The sequence below is a fragment of the Triturus cristatus genome, chromosome 2_2 (assembly GCF_964204655.1).
Source record: "Triturus cristatus chromosome 2_2, aTriCri1.1, whole genome shotgun sequence".
NCBI lineage: Eukaryota > Metazoa > Chordata > Amphibia > Caudata > Salamandridae > Triturus > Triturus cristatus.
The window spans coordinates 29,746,263-29,771,354 of NC_140582.1; the positions used below are offsets into that span (position 1 = coordinate 29,746,263).

A 25,092-nucleotide genomic window follows, 5' to 3' on the forward strand; every position below is an offset into this window, starting at 1 on the left:
AAGGCCATGGTTCAACTGGGGACTCCCTTGTACAAAATGTGTTAGAGGGGGGTTGTATGTACAAACATTAAAAATCAAAAGTGAAACGTAGGCAGAAGATTTAGTATTTGCTGGAATTTGATAAGCTTTATTGTGAAATAGATTTGAATTTTTCTTAAAAATCATTTTCTGCTACGCTTCTGGCGTGTGCATTTATTTGGTTGACATTGTTCTGTTTTCCAAATTTGGGAAAAAAGTAAGCAGCACTTATTAGTAAAACATCTAAGCCCCTAACTCCACCCCCCCCCCCCAAAAAAGGAGTCCAAAGCACTGTAAATATTTTTTTTTATTTGAAGATCACCATTTGAGTAAAAAAGTAGGTAAGTCTTCAATACACAGTATTTAACATAAGATGCAATAAATTAATATCTACATGCCACATCTTAAAATCATGTTACACAAAAAGTAAAAAAATAGATATTTTTGGGTTTTATCTTTTTCTTTGTTTATATAAATTTTTCCTTTACATTTTATACATTTTTACAGAACAAAAAAATGACACTTAGAAACATTCACACTCCCCATCTCTACCACAAAAGCCCCACTATACTCACATTTGTGACCAAACACATTTCAGTCATTTATTGGTTCACATTCCACAACTGGCAACATTCTTAATTCATCTTGGGTGAAAAAAGCAAAAGCCTGCTCGCGAGTACATGAAAGATCTGAATGGTAACATACAAATACATAGGTGTTACACCACCTTAACACGAAGCAGTAGCGCCTCCAAATATTTGCACAAGAAGCCTGTTAACATGCATCATTTTCATCGAACTATTGTACTCTCATAGAGTAAGCAATTTTAGCTATTATCACAATGACTTTATATAACTGTGACTGGCCAAGTATGAACTTAGAAAATATATTGCAAGAGGAGGCAGAGTCATTGTGGGATCGAATAATTTCTACGCCCCCCACAACCCACAGGCTAGCTTCACATGTCTTGGGGTCATGGGCAAGCTAAACAGTTGACCAAAATCTTTTGGCACGCAGGAACATAGCCTAATTGACACTGATAAATAAACATACAAGATAAGATTGTGAAATCTGTGGCACTAATGCTACTTTCTGTGCAAAACATAGAATATGGCATTTTTGTGATAAATTCATATCCATAAATAAGCATGCAAAACAAAAATCACTTGAGAAATCATGGGCTGTCCATGTGATCAACCTGGAATGTTTAACGTGCACAAGGATACTATGCATTTGTTAGTTCAGAAGCAGCCCAGACAAATTGATTACACATCAAATTACTCACTACATTTAAAACAGTTTTTCCAATATATAAAAAAACGTGGTCGAAGTTTAAAAGGGCATGTGGATTTCTGCCAAAGAAATTTTTTTACACACATGATTCTGATTAACAGCTTAACTTGAATAACGAATAATATGAGCGAAGTCTCAAGTCAAGGCAGTGGCAGAAAAATCACACTGGTTTAGGAAAAAAAAATTACAGATGTTTCATTCATCCTTTTTTTGATTTCCCAAAAATAGATTATGGTAATCAATACTTGTAAAATACTATATAAAATATTCAGAAAACTCTATATAAAATAATGAAGGTGATGGATGGTACATAGGTCTCACTGTGGAAGACATTATGGAAACCTCATTCATTATGGAAGTTGCGTTTACATTCAAAAACCTTAACTTGCACTCTACATTTCAGGTTTCAGGTGGTGGTTACGCCGCTTTGACTTCGGTTTGAATGAGTCGAAGAAAAAAGATGCTTCCAAATCACTTGGTGGCGAACTGCTTAAGCTGTCTTCACCGCAGCTCATATCTTCACACGAGTCCTCACTAACAGGTAAAAAAAAAAAAAAAAAAAAGAAAAGTTACGGTTTCATGCTCTTATCCCCACATTTCAGAACATTTGCCAAGATGCCCATAGTTCTTTCCCTAAAGTCAATTTTCCAACCAAGATCATCAACTGTCACGTTTAGCACACTAATATGGCAAAAAGCCAGTTCTCTTTGCATCAACAGATCTCCTAGCAAGACTTCAATAAAGATCACCACACGGGCCCCACAATGCATAATTTATACATAGATTTTTTTTAAAACTAGCAGACACAAAAATCATGGATGACTGATATAGCAAAGGACCAGGAAGTAATTGACGCAGAATTTTAAAAATTGAAATGAAAAATCGTGAAATGAGGGGCCTAAAAGGCCTATAATGAAGGGTAGGTAAGAGGCATGGGTTTAGCATGTGACATGATTCTTAAGTAGTCAGAAAATAGTTTCAGAGGTACCGAATGTCAAATCAAAACCAAGCCAGAGTAAAGTGTTAAAGGATACCCAAGCTAAAACAGGAGAATCTGGGACAAAATTGTAACTACATTACAATGAGAAAAGTGGATATGCCAAAAGGGACAAAGCGAAAATATCACCTTGTTTAAAATAGCCAGTCCAGGAATATGACAGAGCAAAATAACAGCCCAGTGAGTGCATAGAATTCAGGAAGGTATAATGGGAGTGGAATGGGTTATACAAGGGGAAGAAGTGCATAACAGGAAAGCAAAAATTGAAACAAGTGCTTATTGGACCACTTTGATGCATAAACGGTAAACTGCACATTGAGAGAGCTGGCACTAAATGGTGTTCGCATAGCTAAAGGCAATTGCACAAAAGCTCCAAAAATATTTATTACATTAGTTTCAGTGGCAAAATGACAACCACAACTTAAGAAACCAAGCCAAATTACAAAGTTGAAAGAGTACAATAATTATTCATGAAAAATATTACTATAGGATCGGTACACAATTGGTCTTGACATTTCTTTAAAATTTGTAAGGCATAAAAAATTGAGGTTTCATTTACCTGTCACATTCATTTAGAGCAGCAGCCTCAGGAATGGTTGGTAGTTCTGGAATACTATAATAGTTGGTGTGCAGGTTTTGGGCAGTCCTCTTTGACACAATCCATACTAGTTTTTTGTGGTCAGGCTTAGAGCATTCAGGAGAGGAATAATCTGCCAGACATTGTGAAACAAGATCTCTCCAGTAGAGCATGTCCATATCGTTGATCTGCAAAAAAAAAAAAAACACCACAAATGTTTGTGCGTCAGTACTTTTGGTCACATGAAGAGCTGAGCTGATCTTATCGACCTATCAAACAAGCATTAAAAATACAATAGGTCTCGCATTTGTTTAAGTTAGAGCGTTTGGCTTTGCTAATAGTATTGTATTTTAGCTATATGTTAGTTGGAGTTATGGTCTTTCTCCAGGCACCATAGACAGACCATGTGGGAGTCTGTCAGACATCTGCCTCTGAAAGGCACCACATGATTGGTTCTGATGCTCCGTCCGTCCATCACCACACCCTTTTGTACCGCTTTGTTCGCCATAAGTTGGCAGGGTATGCTCAGACGTGAGTCCCTTGCTCACTTTGCCGCTGGATTCAAGCAAGCCTGGCAGAAGACGGCTGAAATGCCAGAAACTGGTCCTAGGAAGCTTGTTTCCGGTCCAGGGAAGGCATGGCTTGGCAGTTCGGGCTGGACTGTTCCCATGAGGCACAGGGTCAGACTGATTTGCATATGGCCATGTCTGACCTGGGGTGGCAGAGTGGGCTAAAGAACGGTGATGGATCAAACCCAGATCTGTTGACTGGGTGTGAGTGTTTGATTGGTTCTGATGCTCCGTCCATCACCACCCCCTTTTGTACCACATGAAACCAGCCAGTTCTTAGGGGACATTCTAAAACACCAGAAGAGAAAATCTCCCATAAACGGGTTGTCAAAAAGCCAAGGAAAAAGCCAGTCAAAAAAGACGGAGGGTAGCTCTGACCGGATAGGTACCGTGCATATAATTTCAGATGGCACGCAGGGGTGTTGCTCAACAACTTCGGGATCCAGTCCGTCGCCTAGAGAATATTCTATGGTAAGGAATCTGCAGCTAGAAGTCTATCAGATGAATGCATTTGGTGTGTGTAAGGCTATGCTGACTACAGGAAATATCTTTTTCCGGGACTCATCAACATTCTTCAATTCTCTGCCCTAAGGGAGGGTAGGAAAGACATTAGGATCCATCTTACTATTAAAAGCCTGTATCATAGCACCACTAGAATTTTTGGCTTTGGGTGTTATGCGAGGAATGTTGGTTCACCAAGGGCAGCCTGGCAACAGGCCAACTGACTGGAACAGCCAAGCATGATTTCATCCAGGTGGCCTTAAGAGTGCCCATGAGCACCTCATTAAAAGCAATAGGGGCGCAGTGGAAGCCAGTCTGAACAGGCAGACTCCGGTTGGTAAATCGGATTTAGTTTCTACAGTAGACCACTGCAGGTGGAGGACTTCTGCTGCTCTGTGCACCACCCAAAAAAAAAAAAAAAAAAAAAAAAAAAAAAAAGAAAGCACTGTCCACGGTGGAAGTGACTTGGAGTCAAGTTCAATCATGGCAGGCAACATCTTAGTGATATCTTAAGAGTGACATAGCTCTGGCGTGGATCAACTTTGACTCTGGGTTAGAGACTGGCACAGTGACCAGGCCAAGTACAAATGACGGAGTCAACACTGGTGCCAATATGGAAGGGACTGGTGTGGACCCTTGGGCCCAAGTAGATGTTAGGACTTGCATCGATATGGGGCTGATGAGGAGTCCCACGGAGACAGTCTGAACCAGGGAAGAGCCCACTGGCGAAAGTGCGACTGGAGACTCCATGGGTCCCGAAGGCACTTGAGAAAGAGCCAACAGTGTCTTAAAAATCTACAGCAAAGGCTCTTTGAAGGTCTCTATACACGAGGGGTTTGAGATGGTCCAGGGAATGTGCAGCACATTGGGATCAACTACTGTGCAATAAGCTTCGAACCAGCGGATGCTGGAGGCGAAGGTCCCCTAGCATGACGTTTGTGCAGCTTTTTGTCTGACTGAGTGGTGAGGGTGTGGGGACAGTGATGAATCCCTCTTTGCCTTCCTGTGCTCGAGATGCACTTTGAAATTTGACTTACTTGCAGACCTCAAGCAGGTTCAAGATTTAGCTTCGGACTAGCCTCAGGAGGGGAACAGGCCCTGGATCTTAGCGTGGAATCACAGTGTTAGTTCAACCTCTTATATTCAGTGATTTATGTATGTGCTTCCTGCTCTCTGAATGCCTTTCGCTGTATCAAGGCGTACAAGTTACACATCTTAAAGTTGTAACTGGAGCCAAAACACCACAGACATCACAGTGGCCAGTCATCAACATTTGCATTGTGGAGTCACAGCATGTCCAGAATCGGGTTGTTTTGGGGCAGAAAACATTTTTTTCTGGCACAATGAAAAATTTAGACGGCCTTAGAAGACCAACAAGTTGGGTGTGAAGCTCCTTAATCTGTGTCGAAGGATCAGGAAAAGCAAGACACGGACATCAATGGGCAGGGGTTTCTCCTATATGAAGCACTGCTCTGTCACTTCTGGGTGGTGCAAGGTTGCTAAGGAGTCATGCCCCTGGCGGCACAAGCTTAGAAATCTCAGAATCCATTCTGCTCTGCCACCTGATGACAATATTTTAAAAGGTGAGGAATCTGCCTAGAGGTATCTATTGGAAACAAGGGTTCAAAGCTTGCAGCATTTTAGGGCTAGGGTGCTAAGTGAACCGGAAATGGTAGCAGAAATACATTTCAGCAGAACTCACGCTAAGCTTGTTAGTGATAGCCCAGGAGACACATCTCACTAGACATGAGAAAAACTCCTTTAAAACGTAAAAGGGAATACACCTGAGAATAGACTTTGGTGATCTGCTATGAATTTGTGGCACAAGGTTCAATGAGTTATTTGTGGTATATTTTCTCATCGATGTTTATAAAATATATATATTTTTTTAAAGCTATTAAAAAAAGGAAATTTGTTGGAATCTACAGAACATGCTTGTCTGCATATATAAAAATAGAGGTCTGCTCTCAAGAAGTTAACAAACCCTTAGAGAATTTTTCACAATTATACATTATGCAATTTTCAGCAACTTTGTTTACCCAGATCTGTGCATTACGAAGTAACGGGAGATACAGCAGAAGAATGGTTTGTATAGAAAATGTTATGCCAAGGGACATTTTAAACTACACTCTTACTGGTATGTCATTAGACTTTATACAAGGTGCATGCTCGGTTTAAAACAAAACAAATAAAAACACCACATTTGTCTACAAAAGTGAATTTTTGCCAAATTTTCAATGAATTGTACAAGTTTTAAGAGACAAAAATGACTAAACTTCTCACACACATCTGTAGCTTAGAGTAAGAGTCACGGATTCCCAGCTCTACTGTGATATTAGAAGCCTTATTCTGATGGTCGAAGTGCTATAGAGTGCGTCTTAGGTCAAAAAGAAGAGCCGCACAAGATGTGTTCGCAAGAAACATGGCTCATTTTGTTTGCTCACACAATCTCAGCTCATTCACTTAAGGGACAGGACAAGCTGTTCTAGCAGTACATTCCTCACAGCTGAAATCCAGAAGCTACACCAGGCGTATAAACGTCTAGCCATTAGGAAAAAATTATCAGTTTTTCACGGTCTTGTTGTAGCTTTTCAATCTTTTATTTCAGTTGACATTTGCACGTTTCTGCACCATTCTGTTACTCTCTACCCTCTGGGAATAAAACATGCGGGTCATCAGTGCAGAGTGTCAATTATGAAAGAGTCCTGGAGGTAGCTGTGGATATACCAAACTCCGGTGGATTGAGCAGAGGGTTGAAAACACATCTAATTCAATTGTAATGTGTATTTGTGGACAGAGGAGGACCAACCTCTCCACTACTGAATCCAGCACCTCATCAAAAAATAGATGTTTTTTTATATTTATTTACTTTTGGTATAATCACGGCACCCGCGCTTTATTTATAACATCAAAAGTAAAGCGCGGGTGCTGCGATTATACCAAAAGTAAAGAAAACAAGCAGCACCGAAAGCGATCTTATTGTCAACAACTTGTGGTGCGCGCGCACCACAGAGGAGCGGGGAGGGAGCGTGGCAGCGACAGCAAGGCGAACGCGCGCTGCTGCGCATGCTAGCCACTGTCAGGAATGGGCGTAGCAAAGGCAGGACATGCGCCCGCCTTTGCCCAATCGCGTGCCTTTTTTGCGGTGGGTGGGTGGGGGGGAACACGCGAAAGCCAATGCCTGACGGCGAAAGCTGATCACACGCACAAACGTGTGGTCAGCTTTCAAAACCCCACACAAAAGGGCTCTCGCTGCGCTACGCACTGCAACGCAGGTGCGAGCCCTAAAAAACAAATCCAGTCACATGTGAGCATTCAATATAAAAATACATGAACAGGTGTATACTATTTGCCTAGTCAGAACAGCCATACAAATATGAACTGCGTTCAGGTTGAGTACCCAAAATAAAAATAAAAAATGAAATTCTAAGATCTCTATTTTTAGGTTTCACCTGCACATCGCTTGTGAAATATCAATATTTTCACCTCTAGAGTGACTGACCTTTAAACACGCAGACTTTGTTACACCGGCTATATTCGTTCCGTTTTTCTTTCATCATGGCAAACTAATTTCAACATTACTACTTTTACTAAGCACAGTTTTTGAGCTAACCATCGCACCTTGGATACATCAAGTTAAGGATTTCTTTACCAAGCACATCAGTTTGATTTGCCATCACATGTATTATCATAGCTGTTGACATCACGACTGGACTTAAGCTTGCATCTTTTGTGTTTTTTGCCCCTCATTTGGATAATCACATTTAACTTCATCGAACATTTTAACATAGTGGGATTTCTTTGTTATTACAAACAGCTTGTCTGTTCTTTGTGGCTACAACATTTATCAGCAAGGCACGGACAGGCGATATTATGGTGGCAGTGTCTGGACAGCTAAAGGCCACTCTTGCCAACCTGACTAGCTTCGCATGCAATACAACAGTCTTTGAACGGGGCAAAAACACTCTTGCAGGACACGCTAAGTGTTTGTCGGTCTTCGGTGCTTTAGCTAAACACTCCCTACCGGATTAATTTCTGCCACATACATCTTTTTCATTCCCCAATGTTCAACTCCCAGGCATCGTGTATTTTTTATTAGGTCGACCATCAGTGCAAGACCTGCAGTAATCACTCTACCGAGAGAGATTACAGCTGCTGCTTGCCATTGGGTAAAAATTTTGTGCTAGTTTCCCGGCTCATTGGCTGGTGCTCCCGATACATCACTTCCGTTTGTAGCGGAAGAGCATCGGCCAACTACAGTCTCCCTACACTGGAGGTTAACTTTTTGTTTAGGGATCTATTTTTTTTCTACTAGTGCCCCATTCCGCGCTTTGTTAATTGTGGCTGTTCCCTGTTCCACTTAAGAAAAGGTTTAAGAATCATCGCACCAAGCACCTATTATGCTCAGCATGATTAATTGCAATATGTACTATAACTCTTGAACATATGATTTGTGCAATTACCACTACACCTCCGTAATTTTCAACAATAAATATCGACAGACAAATCTGGCCAAAATGCACTCAAAAAAAACCTGTGGCTGCATGACTTTTTTCCATTTCTTTACTTTTCTTACAACTGCGGCACCCGTGCTTTAGATTTATACATCTTAAGCTAAAGTGCAGGTGCCACAATTGCTTCAAAAGTACATAAATACTCGCAGCTGCAGTTTTTTTTCTATTTCTTTGCTTACAATTGCGGCACCCGCGCTTTAGCTTTAAACATCTTAAGCTAAAGTGCACGTGCCATGATTGCTTTACAAGCAAACAAATAAAAGAAAATGCGTCCCCACACTTTTTAAACTATTTCTTTACTTTTAAAGCTAGCTTAAGATGTTCAAAGCTAAAGCGTGGGTGCCACCATTGTAACAACAGTTGATAGATAGAATAACAAGCATTTGCAATGCAATAGGTCTCGCATTTACGCGAGTTGGAGCTATTGGCATTGTAAATGACAATGCGTTTTATTTAGGTTTCAAAAACCAGAACATAAATAAAAGGCATTGCCATTTACGTCAATAGCTCAAACTCACGTAAATGCGAGACCTGTTGCATTGCAAATGCTTGTTTTTTTTGCATCTTTTATATAGCGTGAACTCGACCCGACGGTATTGGAGCGCTGTACATGAGCACCGTATTTACATACATATTCAGGCACGGGGAGATTAAGTGATTTGCCCAGAATCACAGGATGTGGACGCGACCTCGAGTCTCGAACCCTGGTTTCCTGCACCAAAGTCGGCAGCGCAGCCGACGGACCACATCCCCTCCCAGGGCAGAACCATTCATTGGGGACAAAGTAATTCACTTCAGGGGCAAATAAGGTACAGTTATACTCAGGGTCGAACTATTCTATTGGTGCAAATGCACCAGGCCCAGCGGTCCAAGTACTCCACTGAGCCCTGATAAATGCTGTATTTCACGGTTCACAGAGTGACTATGGGGCCCTTTCCTTCCTTACATTAGGGCACATGACACAGTGGCTACCGACTGGCATAGCCGTGTTAGAATCACAAAGATCCAGTGGTGTGAAGGGCCCGCTTCACCCAAATTATATATATTTTAAACCGGGGGATGGTGGACTTTGTTAATTTCCTGCATTAGGACATATTGCACCTCTAGGCCAGAAGCTGGCTTTACCCATTCCATTAGAATCAAACCAGTGCACAGCTGCCAAGCGTCTTTCTCCTATCATGTTTGACATCATTAGTAAGTCAGTCATCAACACATTGCTTTCTGGGACGTGTAGTTCCAATTAGTAAGAATGGCTGATGATGTCCATTTTACATTGCTGCGTGGCCCTAAATACCGCCACACAACTTACTGCTGCGGCAGCAGTGCTGCCACTGTAAGAAAGCTCGTCCTGTGTGCTCAGGGGTAAAATAAAGCGCAACCGGACGGAGCCCAGCCTGGCCCTTCAATGCAGCAAACACAGGATCAATTCGCCTCGAGAGGCAGCCCGAGCTCTCCAATCAGGCCTGTGATGACAAGAGCAGCCCAGTGCAGAGATTGGGGAATGCAAGGGTCACATGTTTTAAATATCCCCTTCATCTTTTTTATATTTTTTTTTTATCTCCACCCCTTCGTCACTTGTCAGTGCTGCCCGACCGCAATCAATCAGTTATTTGTCAGCCCCTGTCAATCCGCCCTTGATTCATGTCCGCTTTTGTTGCTGATTACAAGCCTGGTGTGACTCGAAGGAAGAGAGAGCGCCAAGAAGTCTCCTTTCAAAAGAGCCTTTCAATTTAAGGAAATAAATCGTTCTCAGAGTAAACATCAATTTGTATGCACACAAAAGGCGGACCTACTTCATTTAGCTCCGGCGACCCGGACAACCCCGCGCTGCACTCCCTCCCGGTGCCCAATTTTAATTAAAAAGGGGGCACTCCTTTTATTTAGGAGGATAAAAAGTCCATATTTGTTAGGTGTTTACAATATTTCTCGCAGTCTTGATGAAACGCTCTCTTTGGACTCTTGTGCGCGCGTGTGCGTTGTTTCTCCTTCATCTCGCGGCCGTCAGTCAGCGTTGGCGCGGGAGGACTGTTTAAAAACAGATGAAGATGGACAACACGGAGCGGTGCTCGAATGCCAATACTGACAGGATGAACAAATGACTGCCCGGGATCAAAGGCAGGGCCAGGGCCATTCATTACGGCCCCGAGTATTTCTGCACAATTACAGCCTTCTCACTTCGGCTATTATATTGATTGCCGATGCCTCGAGCAGTTTTATCACAAGCAAACAACGTATTTGTTGTCAGTGACTGTGTACCCAACTCCTAGCCCCGGCTGATATGGGGGGGGGGGGGTAAATATTTCCCGCAACAATATTTTCTGTACCATTACCTGAATTGTTTTTAGGGACCGGCTTTTCCACCAAAGCGAAAACATACGGGGCAGAGGCCAGGAGGCAAATGTTTGTTATGCGACAACTTTCCCTTCTTCTCTTTACGCAAACAAATAAAGCCGTCGTGCCTTGGTGAATTTGTTTACAAACCAGCTCATGTGGTGTGTCTTATGGGTTCCGTATGATTAAAATGTATACATTTTCTGCATGAACACACATAATAGTGCCTTAATGGGTCTGTAAGCACCGTGTCTTTCGGTTGCATAGTCAACAAGGTTCAACACAAATAGGAGTTTATGACAGGACTCGGATTTAGAAATCGCGTTTTCTTTTTCCTGGCGGCCAGAGGTCACAGCAGAGCACTGGGAGAAGTCTGGGTTGAAGCGGCGGCTCGGCTCAGCTGGAGCCGCCGCGCTGCGACAAAAATCGGCTTCCCGCGAGGAGGCAGCGGTGTGTGCTCTGCCAGCCCCGTAAATCCTATTAAAACTGAGAAAGTCACCCTACGTTTACAAGGCGAAGCCGAGAAGCCCCCACATATGAACGCGGTAAGGAGGAGGGGGAGAGAACCGCAGGAAGAGTGTTGTGACCTGGAGGTGAGTTCTGATTTGAGAGCAACCACCGTGTAGTGAAAGGAAACCAAGCCCGGCGGAGCGTGGCACGCGCGCGCTTGGGGGCGGGGGAGCGCATTCCAGGCGGGGGAGCGGACCCTTTGAAGTGCTCCCAAATGGCGGATTGCATGGCGGCACGATGCGCGCGATTGTGCGCGTGCTAGCCATACAATCCGCTTTTTGGGAGCACTTTTCAAACCCGCTTTCTATAGTCTCGCTTTGCGATCGATTACGCGATAGCAAGGTCGAGGCCTAAAAATGCAGCTGCAAGCCTTTTTTTTCTATTTTTGAAAAACTTTACTTACAAATCGGCACCCTCGCTTTAGCTTTAAACATCTTAAGCTAAAGCGCAGGTACCATGATTGCTTTAAGAATAAATAAATAAAAGAAAAAAAAATTACCAATGCAATAGCTCTCATATTACTGAAAGTTCGAGCTATTGGTGTTGCATTATTATTCGCAACGCCACTAGCTCAAACTTTCAGTAATGCAAGACCTATTGCATTGCAAATGCTTGTTTATAGCTGCATATCACAGTATTTTGAACTATCGGTGCTTATCTAATGCATTTATCAGCGAGGCAATAGCTGGCGCTCTTAAGGTGACAGTCTTTCGACAGGGCAAAAGCACTCTCGCCAGGCTGACAAGCACAGCACCAGCAAAGTGTTTTTGGGATGACTACAGCCCTTCAGCTAATTTCCCAGTAGCAGGGCTACATTGGTGAAACGTTAATCGTCTTACTCCGTACCTCGTGTATTTTAATTTAGATCTGCATATAATTGCATTTTGGACTCCCACTGCTCATGTAATCAGGGAGGCACTTACAGCCACTTTTAAGGAAGCAGCCTTGGTACGGGGCAAAAAAAGTCCCCCAAACTGACCAGCACAAAACCCTCTAGGTGTTTTTAGGCGGTTTTAAATATTTTATATAAACTCCCCCAGCTGTCTAAATTGGTGGAATGCTGGCAGTCGTAGTCCCGCATACACCACTTTCACCCTGTGCTGTGAAACTACCCAACTTCTCTCTCCATTAAATGACAGGTCAAGGCTGTCACCTTCAGCTGCTTCAACAACCTCCGCAAGACCTTCAAATGGATCCCCCCCCCTCCCACCCTAGGCAAGGAAGACAGTCACCCACGCACTCATCAGTAGGCTGGACTACGGAAGCGCCCTCTACCCCGGCATCATGAAGTCCCTACTCCGCAAGCTCCAGACAATACAGAAAACCTCTGCAAGACTCATCCTCGGGATCCCTCGACACAAACCCATCAGCCAAAACCTACGCAAGCTTCACTGGCTACCCTTCGAAGAGTCCCGTTCAAGATACTCACCTACGCATACAAATGCCTACACAACACCGGATCCCAATACCTCAAAGACCATCACGTACCCAAACGAAACCTCTGCTCCACCAAACTCCTCCTCGCCAATACCCCGCGCATCCGCAGAGCCAGAACAGGGGGGGGGGGGGGGGGGGGAGTGATGAAATATCCTTCTCCTACTTTGCAGCCAAGACCTGGAACAAGCTCCACACTGGCATCAGACTCACCCCCTCCCTGAACACCTTCAAGAAGGCTCTGAAGACCTGACTTTTCGCATGAAACTGATCTACTGACCCCCACGCCTTGAGACCCTCACGGGTGAGTAGTTCGCTTATAATTCCCCTGATTGAGCAATGTTATTTGTCATTACTAAAATAAGGTTGGATACATTTTTTCCACCCTTTAAATTGCAACTGCACAGATGCATGCTTTGCTTTAAGGTATTTAAGGGTTACAATATGGTTGGTGAACTTTCTGGGTTGCATTTAATTTACATTGTCTGACCATCACCTTTTCTCACTATGATATTTACTGTATGTTGCCTGTTATACTCACTGGTGTGGCAAACTATTAATTTTGCCTGCAAATTATTTACGCAGAACGAACATTTCTCTGCAATACAAAAAAACATAACTCGGTAGATGCGGCAAGCGACATCGTGTGGTCGCGCAATAGTTATTAATGAGAGATCAAAGCTAATTGGTTCTTTGTAGCCAGGACATCAGGAAGATACTGACAGGCACTCTTAACCCGTTGCGTGCTCATGACTAGCTCAGCTCGTCATGAGTCACAGTGGAGCTGTGCTCATGACGAGCTGTCATGCACTGTCGAGATTCTTTGCAACCCAGTCCTTTAACCCCCTGCCCGCAGCTTTTACTGAGGAGGTCACCATCAATGGTGCCTGCATAAGAGATTCTCGTTCAATTTGGGAGCCCCACTAAGTTCTCTGCGCATGCACCAAATAAGCCAACAAAAGTTATGAAGTTGTGGCTTTACTAAACTCCTTCAAAGCGCTCTCCACCCTACTCACCACTGTTATCACCTTCCCCACTTAAGGCATCTTCCCAAAAGCGTTCAAAACAGGACAGAACCTTCCACTTCTAAAGATTCCTGAACCAGACCCTGATAATCTCACCAAGTATTGGCATATTACACTCTTACCATTCATCAACAAGATCATTGAAAATAATCTACGCTTCAAGATCACAATAATGCTAACCGTCTCCTGCAGGTCTACCATTTTAACATCAGAGCATGCTGCTACATAGAGAGCATATGCAATGTCCTTGCACAGATTAAGAGGATTCTTGCCTCGTGAAACTGCTTTGGGGCGGGGTAATACCCCACACAGGAAGAGGTAATAAGAGGTAATAATCATATGTTGCCAGTGTCCTAAAGACATTGGAAACAGGCAGATGACAAAGGTGGACAAAAATCAATGATTTTGGAGGTAACATTGTCATGTCCTTTAGGATAGTCCAGTCATGTACATACCAATTACATACATTGTGTCCCATCCACACGACATAAAGGTCCTACACAGGTGACTTTTTACCTACTAGCTTACTTCTGTCTCTCCGACATCAGGCTCTTGGCACACTATCCTAATCTCTGTACCTGACGTACATTAACATGTCCCCAGGCACAGCAGATGTATTCTATATAAGGGTTATCACTTTTTACATCCATGGCCAACAGCCAGCTGTGCATGATCATGTTGTTTTAGAAAAGGATCAGCAGAGGATTTGTGAATGTTTTCAAAACATATTGTTTCTAGAAGAAACCCCGGAGTGCCCACTTTATTATAAAAATACCCTCACTCCCCTTAGAAAGGAGAATTCCTTCGAGGCTGGTCCAAGTCTCAGCAGGCTGATCCTTCGACAGGCAGAGACCGGTCATCCCTTGAGGGGTGCCATCCTTGACGCAGAGACGGGGTCCTTCATTCAGAACCATCAGGTGAGGGGTTAGCACATTCCCAGGAGATTCTTGGCTCCATTAGGATATATCCTACCACTTGCATACACATGCTTCACCTACATTTCTAGGCTAGGTACATTTAGGTTGGATACGTATCGGATTACAGCAATGCTATGGTTTTATATAATCTGCTTTTATTCCTCTTATTAGCACTTTGGTAGAAATGTATTTACTATTTGAGATATTGGTGCTAGCGATCACGTCTGCTCCGGTCTGGATTGTTGCAGCGAATAGGTTTTATACTAGACTGACGCTTTATCAATAAATAATTATGGAAACCGTTCCAATTGTCATTTTATGTGTATGCTGAGAAAAATAAGCACGAGTGACTGAGTGAAAGTTACAGTATTGTTTTCCACGATACACGAGGAATCAGGGATGTCATGTTCAGTGGTTGCCTGAAACTACATACAGCACTGTAGAATTCAGGGTGGTGGTAGTGGCACTGAAGAGCTAGCTGGTCTAACTGCGGACTCATCATGTGGGTGTGTCCAGGGTCTGCACACTAAGCCCTCAGTTTAGATCATTCAAACCATAATACCATTGAAAGATTAAGTAATTTTTGTACATGTACAGTCAATGCAAAAGATTCATAAAACTGTTAAGGTATTATCATAGTCACATATATAAACCAAGACTAAGGTGTAGTACACTCTACTGAATAAAACATGTATGCAACACATTGAAATATGTACACACACACACAAAATAAGGATGATGAAGAATTTGTCAAACCATAACTTTTCCTTCGAGCACAGATCACACAGAGAATAAATGCGGTTAAACAAGCTGGGACTTGAACGTGACTAGAGCACTGCAACCCACAAGAGGAAAGGGGGGTGGGACCAACACCACACACACCCCTCACCCAAGTGCATACCAAGCTAAGCTAGTTCTTTGAAAAACTTTTCTAAATCAGTTGAAAACTTACCCTTGAATGCTTTTGAACATTGAGTGCAATTTCAAACAGTTCATTTGATTTTAAGGTTTCGACTTCCAGACTGAGAAGGCACAAAGCTAATACTGAGGGCTAGAGGACAAAAATAGCACTTGGTTATACAAGCTGCACTCTTTGAAAGGGTACATTCAATTCCACATTTTCTAGAGTGAAAACAAAATAAACGTGCACTAAAACTGCAAATAAGAATTTCTGGAGAAAGCAACTCTAAACACATGTATGCCCCACAACCATCTCCATCCTACGATAATGCACAGCTTAAAAAAAAAAAAGAAGGGGGGAAATTAATCTACACCACGTACTTTTAAGAACTATATACAAGGTAGCTACTTATGCCTTCTCTTTAAAATGGCTAGATATGAAAAAAGCAGATTTTTAAGTCCAGCAAAATTCACCCTGGAGCCAGTCTCACGTTTACTTTCCTCTGATAGACAATTTATGCTGGGTACCAACCGTATTAAAGACATCCCTGGATACAGGGTCTCCAACACAAACAAAATATATACATCACTTACACCAGTGTGTGTACAACTCACAGCAACTCTCAGGAGAGAAGCATTAAAAGGCTTCATCTCCACTTAATCTGTAGCCCCTGATGAAGAAATAATATTTGAGGCAGAGAAAAGTGAAGAGGAAGGACTCTAGTGGTGAAAGAAAAAAATAGATTTCTGCAGAACAAAAGCTACCCAATAGCAAACGTTTTTATCCAGGTTTTACTTTTACAAAGTTCTTACCAATAGTTTTAACATTGTTAAGCATTAGGTGTAATAGAAGTGCGTTACTATTACTCAGTTTTAATGTAGCTTAATGTATGAACCTCAAATTTCGATGGCTGAGGTAGGCATGCGGGGATTTGATCACATGACAAGCATAACCATCATCATGCTGGCATATTCGAGCATGCATGTTAAACACGCAATGAGTTAATGGGTTCTGGAGTAGTGTGCTACTCGCAGAAAAATCGCTTAGACGCCCCGTCAGGGGTCTAAGCGCTATATAAATGCAATCACAATTACTGCTTTCATTAAGTCATAAAGTCATTTAATGTTTTGTAACACTTGTATGAAAGAATTTTACTTACTTTGGCTTTAGAAAATACAAGTCGGCAGTTACAGGCTTTCAATTGTGCTTCCAGTTTATCAATACTCAATTGTTCCTTCCTGTAGATTAGAATAATAAAGTATAAACACAACAAGACCCAATAGAATTTACGTGTCACATATACGGTAGGCTGACGAGTCTCAGACTCCAATTACTTGTTGCAAAGTCAATGTAAATATCTACATCATGTGGAGCCGGGTTTGATCTCAGGAGATACAACTGAAAGTAGTAGCCTGCAGTTAAAGTAAACCTCATTCAAGTAATAATTGTTGTTTTATACACCACCATCAAGCTGGGAGCGGTGGGCACTGTAAAAGAATGCATTCACATCTTTATCAATGATCATAGGTTACGTTTTGGATTTTTTTTTTAAAAGAATATTCTGCATTCCTTGGAGACCTCGAGTACATTATAAATTGAGGGGGCTGACAGACAATACTCATTTATAATGCTCCAGAACCATTTTTAAGTTGCTACATTGGTGTAAGCATGGTTTCAAAAAATGCAATGCGAGGAGGGGCTTCAGGATGCTGAAAGGTGAAGGACTTTGAAGAGGTTTACTACAGTAAATGTTTTGATGTCCGAATGCCCCTTTGAATGAAGGGCTCAATGGATTTTAACAGCAGATCACTTAACAGCTGTACTGTATTGCTGGAAAAGGCATTGCAAATACATGTAAGGAGTAAGTGTCTGAGGGGAAAGTGAGACAACGAACCTGCAGTCTGTTAACAGATTAAAGATCTCTGGCAAGACTGTATGCATCTCCAACAAAAAGTTTTGACCGAGCTTATGTTTGGAAGGCCCAATGATTTGTGGAGTGGAATTTTAATGCAACATGAAATGTTAGGGAGACACGGTTGCAGAGGCTTGAGACGGATGGAATTCAGGGCACTAGAGACTGTAGTAGCCCTGGAGAGAGACAGAAAAAAAAATCCCCTTGAGCGCAGAAGACAAATAACAGCATGGACCCAATGAAGTAAGAAAATAAAGTTTAACCGCAACATACACCAGTGGGACCCATGGACTACTTGTGCTCTAAGATTACTAAGAAGACTTAACAGGTACAGAAGCTGCTCTGTGGCCTGGAAATACGCAGTAATTCGAAATACCTGTTGTGCTTCCCCCAGGGCATGGTTTATAATTTAGAGGCTGTATCATGTCCGTGTGAATGTTTCAGGTCAAGCAATGCTCCATTTTACCCATTTCTGCAAATTTTATGTAAGGTATACGAGGTTGTTTTAAATCCTGGTTTAAAAAAATTAAAAGTATTTTCAAAGTTTTGCCCAACGTAGGTTCACCCTCAGACTTCCAATGACCTTACCCAATGGTGAAATTGTCTTGTATGTCGGGGCTTTTTTTTTTTTAATCTTTTGTGCGACCTCATAGGTCTATGTGGTCTTAAAATTATTTTAACATATATTGTTATGCTTTAACCTTTTCACTATTGCTTGAACTGTTATGAATTACTATGAATTATATTTGATTACTGTTCGTGCTTTTATGATTGTCATTATACTTTTGAATAAAGCCATTGATTGAAGCAGTAACTTTGGTACCCACTAATCTCTGCAAGGTTTCTGCCACGTTTATACGCATATTCTTAATCTTTATTTTTAAATCCTATGTTGGGAGTTAAAGCAAATTAATGTAGTGTTGGTAAGCCTAATGCTGTGAGCAGGTCTGATAACATCAGAATGATTTTTCTTATGGATTTGGACTACTTTTGTTTCAGATTTCCTTTTGAAACTAGATACATCTGGTGATCATCCAACAGTCTATGGGCTTTCAGGGATTCCCAGCGTTGCAGGTCTATTTGCCCTCCACAACTTACAACATAATTATTTTTCTTTAATAGCTTTGCTTTATCACAGTCAAAGCAGACAATCGTACAGTTGGTGCAATATCATGTGTAACAGATCAGTACACCATTTGGAGGTATGGCTAATAAAAGTTCTCATTAGTAAGCTAGAGCTACAAAGTAGATTCATACATGAATAAATCACTAACTAGACCATATAGCAGTTATTACATACCAGGCAGGATAGCCATCACAGGTATCAAGGCACGAAGAACCAATTAGACACAGCAAAAACTAGCAACACGGTCATCAAGTTCTGCATCCTGATTACAGCTCTCAAGTTCACTTCCAAAGGTGTTATAATATTATCCAGTTATTCTATAACTTACAAACTTCCCTGACACAAAATCAGTCATATAAGTTAACAGTATATGTTTTAAAGAATAACATTATCTCAAGGGGGCATCTTGTCAGACTTAGGTTGCATTGCGAGCAGTGTGGTGCCTATTCTGTGACCATTGTTCCCTTCAGTCTTTGTTTTAGTAAAAAGGCCACTACTTTTATTTCTGGAGCTGTCCGTTTTAGCAGTCACAGTCATTTTCCAGTTGTGGAAGCAGAAAAGGTCTTCACTGCATTGCAATATTAGGTTTACGATCAGTAATGCCAAATCAATAAATGTACCTACAAAGGAGAAATACAATGCATGTAATTTGCCTATTTCCATTGAACTTCTTATCACTCTTGCTGCTGTTTGCAGAGTAGCAGTCAGCAGTGTAAGTCAACCTCATGAATTTAATCAAAAGTCATCGCTATCATCTTGTGATGGGTGAAGTGACAGGGATATTTGGTGGCTACCACGGGTTCCTTTTTTCGTATTTGACACGTTTACTGTTCCACTAGAGGCGATGATTTAATTAGGTGCAACAGCATAATTAGGAGAGTAACAAATAAACGGTCAATCGCTGGGGGCCATATGGGAGACTTGTAAGATCGAAAACCCTCAAACATTAAGCAAAAGTGCATTACTGGATTGCTCGTTTAAGGAAAGATGCTCTCAAGTTCAACCTTATGTTTACAGATAGGTGAAAACAGAAACATGTATGAATTGAACGCAACTTTCCAAAATTTTCAAGGGAACAATTACAGCACCAATTTTTGAAACAAGAAACCGTCTGCTCAGACATCCTTTCTTCCTTTCAAACGACTGAAAGCACTTTATTTGAACTACCGAAACTACATTGGAGGAGTCCATTTTTTTCCTGAACAGTTTCAGTGGTAAAAACAACTGCTGTGTAATTCTACTAAATAAACCAACACGTAAATGCTTAGCACCACTCACCTTTCTGAGGTATGGCAAAGAACAATAGTATGGTACAGGTGCAAAAAAGTTAAGGCAGTAGTAGCTTTGAATTCAAAGTGCAGTTTTTCTGAAATGATTTTCTCCATCCTCTTCATGTCCGATGCAGTACATTTACATTGGCTGATACGAATGAGGTCATGGATGGACGGGATATCGCATTCCTGCTCAATAACCTGAGCAGCCAACTGAAAGCAGCAAACGCCAATGCAGGATAAGTGTTTCGGCTTCACCTGGAAACGGTTAAACACGGGATGGTTAAACTAACGCTTAAAACAGTAAGAGCACAAGAGCAACAAAAATAGGCAGCTTCAGTTGTACTTAAGGACGATTTTGCAATGTCTGCTACAAAACGCTTGCCTAGTAACCAGAAACCTACACCACACCGGCCACAAAATTGGCAAGCACTTGTGACACTTTTTCACTGGCATGAGCAACTAGAGGTTAACTAGCTGGCATTTTTTTTTAATCTAGTACCATGGCTTCAGAATTTTAAGTGCAATTCGGTACTTTTCACATGCATCTATGAGCTACTCCATTCATAGTACCATTAAAGCTCTCGACACCTCCATTACGTTGCGCCTCCCTCAGCGCTGCGATCACACAAGCTGTGTCATTGACAGCAAGTGTTTTTTATTGAAGTACCTGGAAAAGTTGCTTCCAGCAAACCCTAAGTACCCGCCCACAGCGGCCAATTACGTTTCCCACCTCTAGCACCCTGTTTATGTGCATTAGATGGTCCCCACTCCCCTTCTCAGCCCCAGCCTTGGTGGGTGCTCTAAACAATCAAATAAATGCTCAACAGATCTGATACCTCGCCATCTCAGAATGATGAATGTTTAAGATTAGATGGCATGCCTAGACGCAGTACAGATGTAACCAATGCCCTAGGCATCAAACAGTAGCCGAAATATAGAATATTACAATGCGGATATCCAAAAGTGACCCCTACGCAAATCTGAATTCTCAGAAGGCCATTTGCTCTGGTTAAGAGTGACCTATTCATTACTGTTGAAGCAGAACAGGAAACAGAAATACAGTTACATTTGAAGCATAAGCATCCATTCCATTGACAAATAAGGGATCATTGACAGAAAGGATTTAAAAAGGCTAGCTATCAAATACCTTCATGAGGGCCAAAAATCTGTCCAGAATGTTTATAGCAATAACAAAAGTTTCGGTCTGAAGGCCAAAAAAGTGTGTTAGGGTCCACAAATCTTCAACTTTCGCATTTCGCAACCTTGGACAAATAGTCGCGTCATTCTACAAGAAAAAAAAATTATATCAACACCATAGGACTTTAAAGAGCATAAGATTGTTATGACGCACAAGGTACACATTGCAACACTTCTCAAACGGCTGCGTGTGCTTACTGGGGGAGAAGGAAAACATAGTGTTGGTATGTCAATGTTGTAAAGCGGTATTTCGTAAGTTTGTACTTGTATTAGCAAAGTGCACCGTGAAGCGAGCACTTCACATACGATCTCCTCTCTACTAAACCAGAAAACCTTTACTAGCTTTGTTTGACATCTTTATTTTTATTTACTCCACACATTGGGAAATCGCTCGGTTATGGTAGACAAATACTTCATTGCGTTTCAAATTGATGGTTTTGGGAGGGTGGGCGAAACCCTACCCTCCCAGAATTTTCGGGCAGGTGGTAGGGTCCAGGGGCGTAGGAGCTAGAGATTGGCCATGGGGCAGGGCTTAGACTATGTTTTGGGCGACCGTTACCATGGTTTGGGTGCCATTTTAGAGAAGCACGCCCCGGTTGGCAGGGACAGGTTGCTTTTTCCCTCAGTTGTTGCCCTCGGTTGTCTGGCGGCATTGCGGTTCCTGGGGATGTGCAGCAAGCGCTGCTTCAGCAAGCGGGCAAGTCCGACCTGCTGGCGGATGGGGCGCTCGTTCAGGCGGGCATTGCCCCTGATGAGCGCCTGAAGTGGTTATCGGCTTGTATGTCGCCCGCCCGTAAGGTGCCAAAAAATGGGGTGAGTGTGCGCGTCAAGAAGCGGCCTGTGGTTGCGCACAGTGGAGGGAGGCCGTCCTTTGGGATTGGATCCGGGTCGCGGACGCGTCGGTTGTGGGGCCAGTGAGAGCGGGGGTGGGAAGACCTCCCAAAACTGCAGGGCGCGGGTTGCACTTTGGGGGGAGAGGGTGGGGGTGGGGTCCGTGGCCAGCGGCCCAAGTGCCCACCCAGGCGATGTGGGAAGTGCCGGGTACCAGTGTGAGGTTGGGGTAGTTGGGAGACTGCGATCTGGATTATGATGAAGGGGAGTTGGAAGAAGGAGAGGTTGTGGATGGGGTGAGATGCTAGATGGTGAATGCGAGGATGAGTGGTGGGCGGAACCCCCGACGAGTAGGGGAAAGGAGGCACCTAACTGGAGGAGTAGCTTTGGTGTCTTGCAGGAAGCGAACGCAGGGTTGAACCAGGAGAGGGCAGCGGCAGCAGGACGGACAGCTTGGCGCGTGCCCCGATCTTGAAGCCAGGTACAGTAGCGGCAAATAAAGGTAGAGCGGGCTGTTTTACAGAGGTGAAGGTGGGAAGTGATAAGGGAGTTCAAGGGGGGGGTCCTCGGTTGAGGAAGGGTAAGTATGTACAGGATCAAGGTACAGATATGGAAGCTGGGGGTCGAGGCAGTGCGAGCCACCGGGAGCACAGTTGCGGAGGAAGATAGCGGGAAGAAAGAGAGCAAAGATGTGAGGAAGAAGAAGATGCCTTATATGGGAATTACTAAACCTTTGGGGGCGCATTTAATGGGTGCAACTAAAGAGCGGATTTGGAAATGGGGGAGTTTGTGGGGTTAAGTTGCTGCATCGAGAGATCAGGGTCAAAGGAGGAGGAATACGAGCTATCGCGTAGGCCCAGGGTGCCCGTTAACATTGAAAATTGGACAGCGGCTTTTCTCATATGCCAGTGTATATTGTGAGAAATATCCAGAGCAGTCTGTTCAAATATTTGGACATGGTGAGAAAGGCACAGATGACAATTGGAGGGTGGGCGTGGGCGCGTTATGACGAGGAGTTCGGGCACGCCTGGCAGACGAGAAGGATAGGGTGTGGGGGCAATTGGACTAGGAGTTGTTCTGACAAACTAGGACGCCGGAGAGGCCAGCCCCATCGACTTATACGGTGAGTGGCTGGCCAGTTATTTACCTGTCCTTCAAGGACGTCCCACCCAGGTAGGGGTGGGTACAGCGGGTCGAGGATAGTCCGCGCTGGCTGGTGCATGCTGGGCATTTAATAAGGGTGACAGTGTTTGCGGGACTATTGTAAATCACACCACGAATGTTCAAAATGTGGCGGAAAGCATATGCTTACCCGATGTGGTGTCCAAGGAAGTCTGGGGGGGGGGGGGGGGGGGGGGGGGGGGACAATGGACTGGTTTCAGTGACAGTGGTGGGCAGAACTCCATGGGGAAAGGCACTTACGTCGATTAAGCTGGTATGTTTGGACAGATGGCTGGTCCTGCTGGGGTTAGAATGGGAAAGGGTATTGTTGTGGTCTGGTTTTCATTTGTGTTATGAGGGTCCCAGGGTGCGACAGTGGGCGGAGAACTTGCGATCGGTCAAGGGCCATGAGGCGTTGATCTGGAGAAAGTTAGCAAAAGATGTGTCAGAGGGCAGAATGGAAGGGCCGTTTTCTGACTGGCCACTTGTCAATTTGAGGATTTCTCCTATCGGGGTGGTGCCCAAGAAGGAGGCAGGGGAGTACCGCCTCATTCATCACCTTTCCTGGCCTGCGGGATCGTGGTTTAACAATTTCATTCCTGAAGGGTGCAGTAAGGTGCAGTACTCCTCTGTGGACACAGCAGTTCAGTTGGTCAACAAGTTCGGTAGGGATGCCCGTATGGCAAAATGTGACATCAAATCAGCTTTCCATTTGCTGCCGGTTCACCCTGCGGACCTAGAGTTGTTGGGCATTCAGTTTGGGGGGCAGTTTTTTGTGGACAAGGCTTTGCCTATGGGTTGTTCTCTTTCCTGTTCTCTCTGAGGCTTTCAGTTAGTTTTTGAAAAATAATTGTCCACGTGGCGGGAAAGGAAGTGATCACTCATTATTTGGATGATTAGGTCTCGCCTGACCCAGCGCATGCGCTGGTCTGGCGAGACTTTTTGAGAGGGCTCCAAAAAGTGCTACCAGGCCAGCCTAGAACTAGTGCATGTGCGCGGGCACCGCGCTTTTCCGCGATTACTTACACTTTCGCGGCCGCTTTGATCGCGATCACTTTCGCGGCCGCAGGGCCGCTTGGCATAGCCAATAGGTCTCGCTTTTGGGACCTTATAAGTATTTAGTTATGTAACTGTTGCATGGTTAAACACTTATAAGGTCCCAAAGGCGACACCTATTGGCTATGCCAGTGCTTGTTTTTTCATGGTGGGGGCTCCGTTTTCTGAGGATTGTCAGGAGAGTTTGCGGCTGTTCCAGGGGCTGATGCTGGATTTGGGTGTCCCTATAGTGTCGGAAAAGACAGTGGGTCCTGTTCCGGTGATTACCTTTTTGGGTGTGGCGCTGGATTCGGACAAGATGGAACTTCACCTGCCTGAAGAGATGAAGAGGCGTTGTTTGGAGCTCTTGGATGCTGTGTTGGCCAAGTCGAAAGTGCAAGTTAGGGATGTGCAGATCTTGTTAGGGCACCTGAATTTCGCATGTAAGTCAGTCAGGGCTGGAAGGACGTTCTGTAGGAGGTTGGGCTGGGCTCTGTCTGGGTCTTCCATGCCACATCACAGAGTGAGGATCACAGCAGGGGTTCGTGAGGATCTGATGGTTTAGCTTGAGTTTCTGTTCGGGTGCAATAGAGTTCCAATGTCTGGCCTTTGGGACCGGATGAAGTGATCGGTAGAGTGGTTTGACGCCGCTGGAGGCCTCGGTTTTGTCATTTTCATGGCAGAGGAGGTCGTGTGCTGAGGAGTTGCCGGAGGCATGGAAGCTGGGAGGGCGTAGCATCACGTTCCTGGAATTTTTTCTGCTTGTGGTGGCGATTCCTGGCGAACAAGACTGTCCTTTTCAACGTGGATAATATGGCGGCGGTGGACATAGTCTACCGGCAGTCTGCGAAGGAGCCAAAAGCGAGGCAGTTGTTGAGAGTGTGTGTTACAATGTCTATGGGGGGGGGGGGTTTGGGGGCACAGCGGCGGCGCCGTGCTAATGACGGAACCACTCCCGTCATGAGTCAC

The 25,092-nt window shown here is 43.7% G+C and overlaps 1 protein-coding gene across 2 annotated transcripts in view; it reads right to left on the reverse strand.

The window, feature by feature from the left end:
• Positions 1 to 307: 307 nt before the first annotated feature.
• CCNG2 (cyclin G2) overlaps positions 308 to 25,092 on the reverse strand; it is a 43,950-nt gene continuing 19,165 nt past the window's right edge. The window contains exons 3-8 of one of the 2 annotated variants that reach the window (XM_085640957.1): positions 21,047 to 21,184; positions 19,904 to 20,154; positions 16,747 to 16,825; positions 15,639 to 15,737; positions 2,868 to 3,073; positions 308 to 1,845 (exon numbers count right to left, since the gene is read on the reverse strand). In XM_085640957.1, the coding sequence (XP_085497083.1) occupies positions 1,704 to 1,845; positions 2,868 to 3,073; positions 15,639 to 15,737; positions 16,747 to 16,825; positions 19,904 to 20,154; positions 21,047 to 21,184 (915 nt within the window). In that variant the 3' untranslated portion in view covers positions 308 to 1,703. The remainder of the gene's footprint in view (positions 1,846 to 2,867; positions 3,074 to 15,638; positions 15,738 to 16,746; positions 16,826 to 19,903; positions 20,155 to 21,046; positions 21,185 to 25,092) is intronic. The other variant, XM_085640958.1, reaches the window with a different exon arrangement.